The 11,669-nt window shown below is 38.8% G+C and overlaps 1 protein-coding gene across 1 annotated transcript; it reads left to right on the top strand.

Moving 5' to 3' along the window:
* The first annotated feature begins 8,341 nt into the window (after positions 1 to 8,341).
* Positions 8,342 to 10,419, top strand: LOC132393688 (cortexin-3). The gene is made up of 2 exons (XM_059969093.1): positions 8,342 to 8,473; positions 8,825 to 10,419. The coding sequence occupies exon 2, from the start codon at positions 8,875 to 8,877 to the stop codon at positions 9,157 to 9,159; it is 285 nt and encodes a 94-aa protein (XP_059825076.1). The 5' UTR covers positions 8,342 to 8,473; positions 8,825 to 8,874; the 3' UTR covers positions 9,160 to 10,419.
* Positions 10,420 to 11,669: the final 1,250 nt, after the last annotated feature.

Genomic DNA, 11,669 nt, shown 5'->3' with positions numbered 1-11,669 from the left:
CAACTCTAATGTGAAATGAAGCAGATTTGATTCGAGAGCTTGAGGTATTGGAAACCCTGGGAGGCAATGATTATAATCTGATATAATTCAAAATCAGATGTATCAATATTCCAAAGGGAATTACAGCAGCTTGAGAGAGGAGCTGACCAAAGTTGACTGGAAGAGGAAGCTGGCAAGGATGATGGCAGAAAAGCAATGGCCAGTGTTTCTGGAAGTAATTCAGAAGGCACATGAAAGATATATCCCAAAGATGAAGAAGTATTCTAAAGAGAGGATGAGGCAACTAAGATCTGACAAGGGAGGCAAAAAAGAAAAAGAGAGGGTATATAGTATAGCAAAAATTATTGGGAAGTTCTTGAAAAGGAACAGATGAGTATGAAAAAATCTATAAGGAGAAAATAGATGAAATATGAAGGTAAGCTAGCCAATAATATAAAGAAGGATGTCATAAGTTATTTTTTTGAAATATATATAAAATAAAGAGAGGGAGGTGTTGTTAGGCTGCTGGAAAATGATGCTAGAGAGGTAGTAATGTGGGATAAAGAAGTGGTGGACAGTGGTCAAACTTAGTAAGTATTTTGCATCAGCCTTTACGGTGGAAGACACTAGCAATATGCCGGAAACTTAAGAGTGTAGTTACATTTACTAAGAATAAGGTGCTTGGGAAACTGAAAGGTCTGAAGGTAGATAAATCACCTGGTCCAGATGGCCTACATCCCAGGGTCCTGAAAGAGATTAGCTGAAGAGATTCTTGAGGCATTAGTATGATCTTTCAAGTATCACAAGATTCTGGAATGTTTCCAGAAGACTGGAAAATTGCAAATGTCTCTGCACTCTTTAAGAAGGGAGGGAGGCCAATTAGCCTGTCTTCGGATTTATTAAAAATTGTTACTCACATTTTAATATACGTCGGTTATTGAATGTGATATATTCACCATCCAAAAAAATATCAGAGTGTCTATTATCCTTAGATGGATAATAAGGATGGATGGATGCATCTTAAGGATGGATCCATCCTTAGATGGATCCTTTGATAGGATTGAGTGGAATTATCTTTTTAAGACCTTAGAAAAGTTTAATTTTGGGCCTAATTTTATTCGTTGGGTTAAATTAATCTACTTGTCTCCTACCGCTCAGGTTATTACTAACTCCCAAATTTCTAAGCCCTTTAAATTACAGCGGGGAACTAGACAAGGTTGGCCTCTTAGTCCTTTACTTTTTGCTTTAGCTATAGAACCCTTAGCAATAGTACTTCGAGAATCTAAGGACATTTCTGGTATACTAAGGGAAGGTATGGCTCATAAAATTTCATTATACGCTGATGATATTTTACTTTTTATCTCTAACACTGAAACTTCTTTACCTTTGGTTCTTTCTTTAATCTCCCAATTTAGTTCTTTTTCAGGATATAAGCTGAACCTACATAAAAGTGAGCTATTTCCTTTAAATGACCTAATCTCATCAAATGCCAAATTTCTGTTCAAAGTTGTTACAAGTCAATTTACATATCTAGGTGTAACAACTACTAAAAACTTCAAGAATTTATTTAAAGAAAACTTAAACCTCTTATTAAATTATGTGAAAAAGACGCTTTCTAAATGATCCCCTCTTTCTTTATCCCTAATTGGCCCAATTAATTCGATTAAAATGAAGATTCTTCCTAAATCTTTATATCTTTTTCAGGCCTTATCTATTTTTATTCCTAAGACGTACTTTGATTCTTTAGATTCAATTTTAACCTCTTGTATTTGGAATAATAAACAAGCTCGTTTAAGTAAAGTTTACTTACAAAGAAATAAAGAGATGGGTGGACTAGCCCTACCCAATTTTAGGTTTTACTATTGGGCTGCCAATATAAGGAATATTACTTTTTGGTCCTATTATATTTATCGTAAAGATTGCCCGTCATGGGTCTCCTTAGAAGTTAATTCTGTAAAAAATTCCTCTATTGTCTCTCTTCTTGGATCATACTCTTCTTTTTCAGCAAATAAAACAACAGATAACATAATTGTAAGCAAACTTTCTGGTCTCAATTTAGAAAATTTTTTGGTTTAGCGAATTTTTCGTTATCATCTCCCATTCTCCTTAATTATTTTTTTATCCCTTCCATGACTGATAAAGTCTTTAAAGATTGGGATGAACTCGGTATTAAGTGTTTCTGGGACCTGTTTATCTCAGGATCTCTTGCTTCACTTGACCAATTGTCAAATAAATTTGCACTCCCAAAAACACATTTTTACAGATACCTTCAAATTAGAGATTTCCTACATTTCCAATTAACTACTTTTCCTATAGGTCCTGATAAAAATTTACTGGACGATCTTTTAAATTTAAAACCTTTTGTTAATGGTTCTATTACTGGTATCTATAACTTGTTGATCAATTCTAGACAAGACTTTTTAGATAAAATAAAAACAGCCTGGGAGGATGACCTAAATTATCAGATTTCTGATGATAGATGGAATAAAATTCTTAAACGGGTTAATAAATCATCTTTCTGTGCTCGTCATTCTTTTCTACAATTTAAAGTGGTTCATAGAGCTTACGTTTCTAAACAGAAGCTGTCCAGTTTTTACCCAAATGTTTCTCCACTTTGTAATAAATGCAACTCTGCTGATGCCTCTTTAATTCATATGTTTTGGTTTTGCCCTAGAATTGAAAAGTTTTGGCGGGAAGTATTCCATACTTTCTCACAACTTTTTAGGGTCCAATTTGACCCAAACTCCCTTACTGCCTTGTTTGGTATTATTGCAAATGAAGATATAACTTTAAATACTCCTAACCTACCGGTTTTAGTTTTTACCTCTCTTTTAGCAAGAAGAGCAATCTTGCTTAAATGGAAGGAGTCTACCCCTCCTACACATCTTCAATGGCTATGTGATATTATGTCTTATTTAAATTTAGAAAAGATCCGCTGCTGAGTCTTAAATTCAAAACAATCTTTTTATGATATCTGGGGACCTTTCCTAAATTATTTTTCCAACTTATAAAGATTAACAGTACACAGACTTTTATGTATATTTTTATCTTCTCTTCTTAAGCAAATTTTTTTTTCTAATTATCGATTATCATCCATCAGCTTTTTTCTTTGGTAGTTGGTAGGGGGTTGACTTTTTTATATAAAAAATTTATTTTATGATGTATGACATCTTTAAATTTTTGATTACTGAGTGGTATACCTTTATGTGATATGCTATAACATTTTGATCAATTTTATTACAATATGTGAATGTACACAAGTTATGTTGAGATATATATATATATGTGTTGCACTCCATAAATCTTGTTTTTTTTTTCTTCTGAATAAAAATATTGTAAAAAGAAAAGCCTGTCTTCAGTAAGATGTTGGAGTCCATTATTAAGGATAAGGTTTTTGGGCACCTGGAGGCACGTGATAAAACAGTCTAAAGTCAGCATGGTTTCCTTAAGTGTACATCTTGTTTACTTTGATGGCTCTGTGCCTGTACTCACTGGGGTTTAGAAGAATCTGTTGCTAATCTTTGAGGAAATAACAGGCAGGATAGACAAAGGAGAGTCAGTGGATGTTCTTTACTTGGATATTCATAAAGCTTTTGACAAAGTGCTACACATGAGGCCATGTTAGTACAGGAAAGATACAAGCATGGACAGAAAATTGGCTGATTGGCATGAAGCAGAGTGGGAATAAGGGAGGCCTGTTTCTGGGTTGGCTGCTGGTGACTAGTGGTGTTCCACGGGGTTTGCTGTAAGGACTGCTTCTTTCCTCATTATATGTCAATGATTTGGATGATGGAATTGATGGTTTTGAGGCCACATTTGATAGGTGGAGAAGCAGGTAGATTTGGGGAATCAGGGAGTCTACAGAAGAGCTCAGACAGATTCAGAGAATGGCAAAAGAAGTTGCAGATGGAATAAACTGTAGGGAAGTGTACGGTCATTCATTTTGATAGAAGAAATAAAAGTGTCAACTCTTTTCTAAATGGTGAGAAAATTTACAATTCAGAGGCGCAAAATGACTTGCGAGTCCTCCTGCAGGATTCCCTGAAGGTTAACTTGCAGGTTGAGTCGGTGGTAAGGAAGGAAAATACAATTTAGTATTCATTTCAAGAGGACTACACCATAATAACAAGTTTGTATTGCTGAGAATTTATAAGGCATCAGTCAGACTGTACTTGGAGAATTGTGAACAGTTTTGGGCTCCTTATCTAAGAAAAGATGAGCTGGAATTGGAAACGGTCAGAGGAGTTTCATGAGAAAGAATCTGGGATTGAAAGGGTTAACATATGAGGAGCATTTGATGCTCTGGGCTTGTATTTGCTGGGGTTTAAAAAATGAGGAGGAGATCTCATTGAAACCTATTGAATATTGAATGGATGCATGGACGTGATAACACTAAAAGCTCAGCAAGGTAAATGGATGACTACAAGTGATTTTGCAGATGATGGAAGTGCAGAGCGACACACACTAAACGCTGGAGGAACAGCAGTTCAGGCAGCATCTATTTGAGAGGAATAAAGAGCTGACATTTCGGGGTGAGACCCATTGTCAGGACTAGAAATGAAGAAAAGGTAAAGGGGTGTGGGACAGACGATGCTCCATCTGCAACAGGGAGGATGTCCCGGTGGCCAACCATTTTAATTCCACTCCCCAGTCCCATTCTGATATGTTGGTCCATGATGAGGAGTCTCTCTGGCTGGAGGACCATCACCTCTTATTCCATTCATGTACAAACCGTTTGTAGAACTTGATGGCATGAATATCAATTTCTCCAACTTCCATGAATTTCTTCTCCCCCGCCTTCCTCTCCTTTTCCATCTCCCCTCTAAACCCTTCTCTTTTTCTCGCCTGCATATCACCTCCGTCTATTGTTCATCCTCCTCCCCTTTTCCCAAGATCCTCTCTCCTCTCCTATCAGAATATTTCTTCTTCAGCACTTTACCTTTTACAGCTATCATCTCCCAGCTTCTCACTTTATCCTCTCCCCTTCTTCCCCCTCATCCAGCTTCACCTATCACTTTCCAGCTTGTACCCTTTCCCCTCCCCCACCTTCATACTCTGGCTTCTTTCCCCTTCTTTTCCAGTTCCAATGAAGGGTCTCAGCCTGAAACCTTGATTCTTTATTCCTCTCCATTGATGCTGCCTGACCTGCTGAGTTCTTCCAGCATTTTGTGGGTGTTAACTGCCAAGAAGGGTTCGGAAGTATTATAGGAACAACCTTTGGCTATCTGGCACTCAAACAAGTATACCACCTTAGATACAATTGGTGGGGGAGGGGGAAGAGGAGGAATTGTCTCTCAAGGGAAAACATCAGTATTTGCCAGATCAGCAGCACCACTCTTGCTCAATTGCATAACAGAATAGACTGAAATGAGCAAACAGTGATGACAAGTCTGTAGCCAGTGGTGGTTGCCAAGGATCAGGGCTGGGTCCTCATTTTAAATGACCTGAATGAAAATCTGACTGGGTCTGTTTAATAAATTTACAGATGACACTAAAATTGGAGGAGTTGTTGGTAGTGAGAAAGGTTATCAAATGATACAGCAGGCCATTATCAGCTGGAAATTTGGTCAGAGAAATGACCCTTGTGAGTTCTTGCATTTGGGGGTGGGGGGTTAAAAGCAAGAGGAAAGCATACAGTAAATGGCAGGACTCTTGGGAGTGTTGATGTATAAAGAGATCATGGAAAGTCCCTGAGATTGTGCAACATGAGTGCATATGGCAGTAAAAACCCATACGGCAAACTTGATTTAATCAGTCAGGGCACTGAATATAAAACTTGGCAGGTAATATTGCAGCTGAATAAAACTTTTTATTTAGGCAACATCTGGAGTATTCTCTGCAGTTTTGGTTGCTACACTACAGTTAGGAAATGGAGACTTTGGAGAGGATGCAGAAGAAGTTCACCAGGTTGTTGCCTGAATTAGCTATAAGGAGAGGTTGGACAAACTTGGATTTTCCTCTGAAGTACTGGAGGCCAAGGAGCAGCCTGGATCTAGTATACACAATTATGAATGGCATTGATGGTCATAGCCAGAGTCTTCTTCCCAGGGAGTGCAGTAAATGTCAAATATTATAGAGCATTGGTTTGGGTGAGAGAAGAAAGTTTAAAAGAGATTTGTGAGGTAAGATATTTACATGGAGAGGGAGTGACACATGCCTGGAACACACAGGTAGAAACAGATATGACAGCAGTGTTTAAAAAGCATTTATACAATCACATACATAAGCAGAAAAATGAATGACATAGACCATTTGTAGACAGATGCAATTAGATTGGTATCATGACCAACATAGGGCATCTTCCTATGTTGTTCTCTTCTATGTTCTATGTCATTCTAAACTATCCTTCCCCACTCTTTTGAATTGGCATCGTTGACCATATGATCCGCCATTAACATTCCATAGTCATCAATTGGTTGGAACAGCCTATTTCGAGCTTTCATTCTCTTCTGTACAATTCATCTTCGTTCCTTTCCTCTCCAGGACCTGCATACACCCCCTCAGTACAGTTCCGTAAATACACAAAGTTAGAATCCTCAGAAATGCTAATGACAGTTAACTACATCTCACAGCACCTCCTGATTGCCAGACCATCCTCTTCCAAAATCCTTGTTTCTCAGCCATCAATCTGTCCAGCTCCTTGGCTACTTCGGAAGCTGAGCAGATGGTTGGAGTCCTGGCATTAGGTTTCCAAATGTATTCACCCTTGCTCTTGCATTGTTAAGATTACCCATGTCCGCATCTAGTCCGCGTCTTGCATTGTTAAGATTACCCATGTCCGCGTCCAGTATTTATCACTGCATCGCTTAACTCGCATTGAAACTTCCCAGTATTCTGCCGGCTATTTTCCTCTCTTCTGTTGAACATCGAAAACTCTATTTGCTGTACTAACCAACAGCAAGTCGTGACTATTCACTACTATCGTGCTCACTGACTTATACTGATGCCCAAACCAATAAAACCTTGATGTCAAGAGTTTAATCCTTGTTTTCAAATTATTATGTGGCCACTTCCCTACCATTTTCTAAAAGATCTCCCAGTCCTCTACATTCCTCTATTTCTGCTTTACCCTAGTGTTTCAGCTCCAAAGGTCCAGCAAGAGTTGTTCTGTATTGGAATTATTTCCTTAAACCTCCCTACTTCTCTTCTTTCAATACACCCCATCCTTTTCGTCTGCTTGAGACCACGTCTTCCTATTCTCTCCAACTGTGGGGCTTTGTGTAGAAAAGGGGCGTCTGACAGAAATCAACTGAAGAGCCCTGCGACCTTTTATAAAGTTAAAGGTGCTATAGAAACGCAAGCTATTGTGGTCGAAGTCTTTTTTTTTAATCGTCTCGTTTTGAACTCGCCAATTTGTTTCTGACAATTAAAAGCAGGCACGTCTATTTGCTGGAAGTTCGAAGTGCTGTACGAAAGGTGTTTCAAAATTCGAATGAACTGTCACGATGCGGCGCAGCGGCTCGAAATCTCGGCCAAATAAATCAATAGTTCTGAAAGGCTGCAGTAAGCCACAGTCGGTTTACTCATATTTCCTGTGCCGAACAGTTATGTCCCCCGATTTAAAACAAAGGTTGCCCTTTGAACATTTTATTTTTTCAATAACCATTTCTGGAAGAACTATTTTACGAGGACCTTTGGGGCTTTGATTAAAAATCGGCCGGTGTAAATACGATTGAACCTGTATCTCATCGATCCTCCCATTTCAAAGGGAGTTTCCTGCTTGGTGTTAGAGTATCCCGTGTTGACTCGACTTTTCAGGAGAAATCGACAGACATTAGTACACGAGAAGGGGTGGCTAATTTGTCTTTCCGTGCAATTTATCGAGGAAGGCAGCAAGCGCACTGATGGGAGAATGGATCATCTTTTCCTTCGAACAGATCGAGGTACGGCTGGTGTTTACCCACGTAAGCGCGCATGTCTGTACACGATACCTGCAATCTGTTGAAGAACTGCCGTCTTTCTTTAGTGTGATTCCCTTTCTAAAAAATATTAGTACCATCGTGCGAACCCTGAAAAAAAATATTAGTACCATCGTGAGAACCGAGGCACTGCATGCTTTAAATGCATCTAAGAAGGATTCAGACGCTTATCAACAGGAGGAAAATCTCTAAAATATCTTTGGCAGGACTCACTAATTCCAGCGATTTGGCACCGGGACAGAATCCGATCCCGGAACGTCACATTCTTTAATCAGTGAGAATGATCAATAGTCTGGCGACGTCTCCTAATGAGATACCAACGGCGTCGCTTCGTGGGGCATTTAGCCTTAAAGACTAGCTGCATAACCTGATCTCCCTGAGAATCTCTGTACTGTAATCAGAATGACAGTGCTTGGGCTGAGGAGTGGGAAAGAAGGGCGTGCGTGCAATTGGCAAGAGACTGGTCGGAACGGCTCAGCTCAGATCACAATCCCTGCTCGTGAGACTCAAGATGTTAGTATGTGAACCCAAATGTTATTTGGCAAAGTATTGACAACGTTGCATTTGGACGTATGGTAGGTACATGGCAATTCTTCAAAGTCTCTAGGGATGTTGGGTCGTCCAAAATTTCGGAAGTTTTTATTGGTATTTACGTTGGGGGGGGGGTAATGTCTAAAAGTGTTCTGAGTTTGGTGATCTGTTGCTAAATCACATTTGCTGGGCTGTTGTGATGATGTTAACTGGATAAAATTAAAAGCAGCTGGGAGATTTCCGCAGTTTTGCAAAGAAATAACTGAATGCTATGTGTTATGCACTTTCTTGCTGAATGCTGTCACTCCGCAGTTAAACTCCGCTGACAAGTTTGCTTTAGGTTAACTGTCTGAAGAATGTCTAACTTTGCAACATTGAACATTTGCTCGTTTTAGATCGAGGACTTCGATCTAGCCGTTCTCGCCATGGGCTCGAGGAATTCGTTATGAGAAAGAGAAAGTTCTGGGAGCATTCGTTTCAGCTCGCCTGGAGGATGGAAAGTGAAACGACGTCTACTTTGCTGCCGGCTGTAGACCCAGCCCACCATGGCATGACTCTGGAACAGAAAACCACCTTCGCTTTTGTAATCTTCCTTTTTATCTTCTTGGGAATTCTCATCGTAAGATGCTTCAGGATCCTCCTGGATCCGTACAGGAGCATGCCCACGTCCACATGGGCGGACGGGCTAGACGGTTTGGAGAAAGGACAGTTCGACTATGCATTGGCTTGAAAAGGAGCTTGTAGTGAAAGTGGCTGCTTGATTTTAGAGACAGTCTGTCCCCACGATGAGACTGCAAGAACACGTTGTCAATAGGGTTTTTCGCCAGCTGTTGGCTGTGAACTATCTTCAGAATGGGACAGCTGACTTACATTTGGTAATGGTACTATGCAGTTCTCTAATCGGACTGGTTGCTTGCCAAGAGCTGTGCACAGTCAGCCCGCAAAACTCATGTCTTTAAAACTTGGAGCTGCGTTTGATCCTCTTCCGTCGCCACGTTATTGCCTTTCCAGCGCCGAATGGGCGTCAAGAAAACGTATGGAGGCGCTTTATATTCAGCAAGAGTGAATGATAAAATCGTGGACATCTCGAGATATCTGGACATAACTAAACGTTGTGGCATAATTAGGAGATTAATACGTGTCATTTTAGGAGAGACTCATGCGGGTTACGTAAAAGCTTTTGTTCACAAATTTGGACTATTTACGTAAAAATCTCATGAACACATTTGATGTAATTTAGTAACACTATTAGAAGCTTCTTTACTCTTTCCTAGTGCTGATCTTGAAGTCGACCAAGGTTTTGATGAAGCTTTTAATAAGATATAGTAGGAGTTATGCATCACTCAATGAAGAGAAAGGATGAATTTATTTCAGAATGCCAATTTTGTTATTTTCCCGAATGAACCAATAAATAAAACTAAAGCCTACCATTGTTTGTTTAGGGTATTTAGGTGGAGTCTTGATTCTCAATATCAGATCTTGAATTTCAGTGAATTTCCCTCCTCTAGTAACCCAGCATGTACAGAAACACATCACCTCCATCCAAGCTGACGATCTCACACGTCTCTTTGAGTTTATTCCAAGCAGTCTAGGCCGGGTTGGCAGAGCAAACGTATGAGCCCTTCCAGTCTACCTGCCAAAATTCGCAGTTTGCCAACACAGCAGGAAGATTTCTATAATTCTTGATGAAATTCAAAACACTCTTTCAATGGATTTTAGGTTACTTATAGTCAACTAGCAAGAAACACACCTTCTTTGCCATATCTAAACCTTAGGTATTTTAATTATGTGGTCAGTCATCAACTATGTGCTCAAAAATAACTAATTTACTAGCTCTACCATATTGACTTATTTGTTCTGAAGTTCCATTACATCTGCAAGCGGATACAATAGGGTTTTTTTAAGAGGTTCTTAGATAGGTAAATGGAGCTTAGAAATGTAGAGGGCTATGTGGTAGTGTAATTCTAGGTAGTTTTTAGAATAGGTTACATGGTTGGCACAGTATTGTGGGCCGAAGGGCCTGTAATGTGCTGTAGATTTCTATGTTCTAGGTTGTAAACTGGGAGTTACTTTCCCAAGGAGACTCTGGAAGATGCCATCTCCAGTTACCCAATATCTAGGATCCACAACCCCAGGAAGTAATTGGCTAACAAACAAAGAGAAAATTCACAGAACAAACCATGTACTTCATGAGGTATGATATGTATCACTGTAAACAATAATGCAATATTATATTACATGATGAAGGGTTTTGGCCCAAAATGGACAGTTTATTTCCCTCTATAAATGCTACCTGATCTGCTGAGTTCCTCCAGCATTTATTGTGTTGCAAATGTAATACAAAGTACTTCCATATTGTGATGAACTTAAGCTTATCTTACACAAGCAGTGGAAATTTTAGACTGTGATGATCCCAAGATCTGTCTAACTTCTCCCATGAAAGATTCTTCCTTTCTTATTATCAAAAAGTTCAAAACAAGTAAATTGTAATTGATTTCAGTAAATTATTAGTTGATGAGTTTGCTGGTGTTTATGTTAGCAGACAAATATATAACACAATAAATAAAATGATTTTCTGTAAACATATAGCAAACTTTGCTCCAGGCTACATCCTTTTTGATTCTTCTGTAGTTCTTAGAACAATAGCTATTAACAGTCCAATAGGCAGAGAACTAATATTATGATTTTAGTTTCTTAAGACTAAGATAAGTATACTGTAAAATAAATATTGAAGGTGGATAACTTGCACATCTGATGTTGGCAAATAATGTGGTTAATCTACTTATAACTACAGAAGATAACACTCCAGTCAGAGCAGCTAATGACAAGTGGTCAGCACAGACTATTAGTATGTAATTTGTAGGCATTACAGCCAATTTCCTTCCCATGCATTAAAATTGCTTACAAAATGTATACAGTACAATAGGAAGCTATACAAATTGTTTACAGGAGGATCAATCAACATTTTAGTCCATGAAGCAAACTACTTCTGTTTTATATTTTCTTCAGCATTTACAGTTCACAGATGGCCAAATGTGTAAGAAAAACTTGTTATTATTTGATATTTTGCAACTAGAGGAAATTTCTACATGGTAGATAAAATTAGAATACATTGGAAATTCTCAGTGAGTCAGGTAATATCTGTGAGCAGAAGTAAGCTGGTCATTTCTAATGTAAGACTATCAACTACTTTCTCAGCTTACTTCTGCCCACAGATATTACCTGACTCACTGAGAATTT

Source organism: Hypanus sabinus, chromosome 5 (assembly GCF_030144855.1).
Source record: "Hypanus sabinus isolate sHypSab1 chromosome 5, sHypSab1.hap1, whole genome shotgun sequence".
NCBI classification, from domain to species: domain Eukaryota; kingdom Metazoa; phylum Chordata; class Chondrichthyes; order Myliobatiformes; family Dasyatidae; genus Hypanus; species Hypanus sabinus.
The sequence above is the reverse complement of the archived record's forward strand: the minus strand, read 5'-3'. Positions and strand labels throughout refer to the sequence as shown.

What these genes read in the sequence shown, in the direction of transcription:
- LOC132393688 (XM_059969093.1), top strand. Translation starts at nt 8,875, where the DNA reads ATGAGAAAGAGAAAGTTCTGGGAGCATTCGTTTCAGCTCGCCTGGAGG.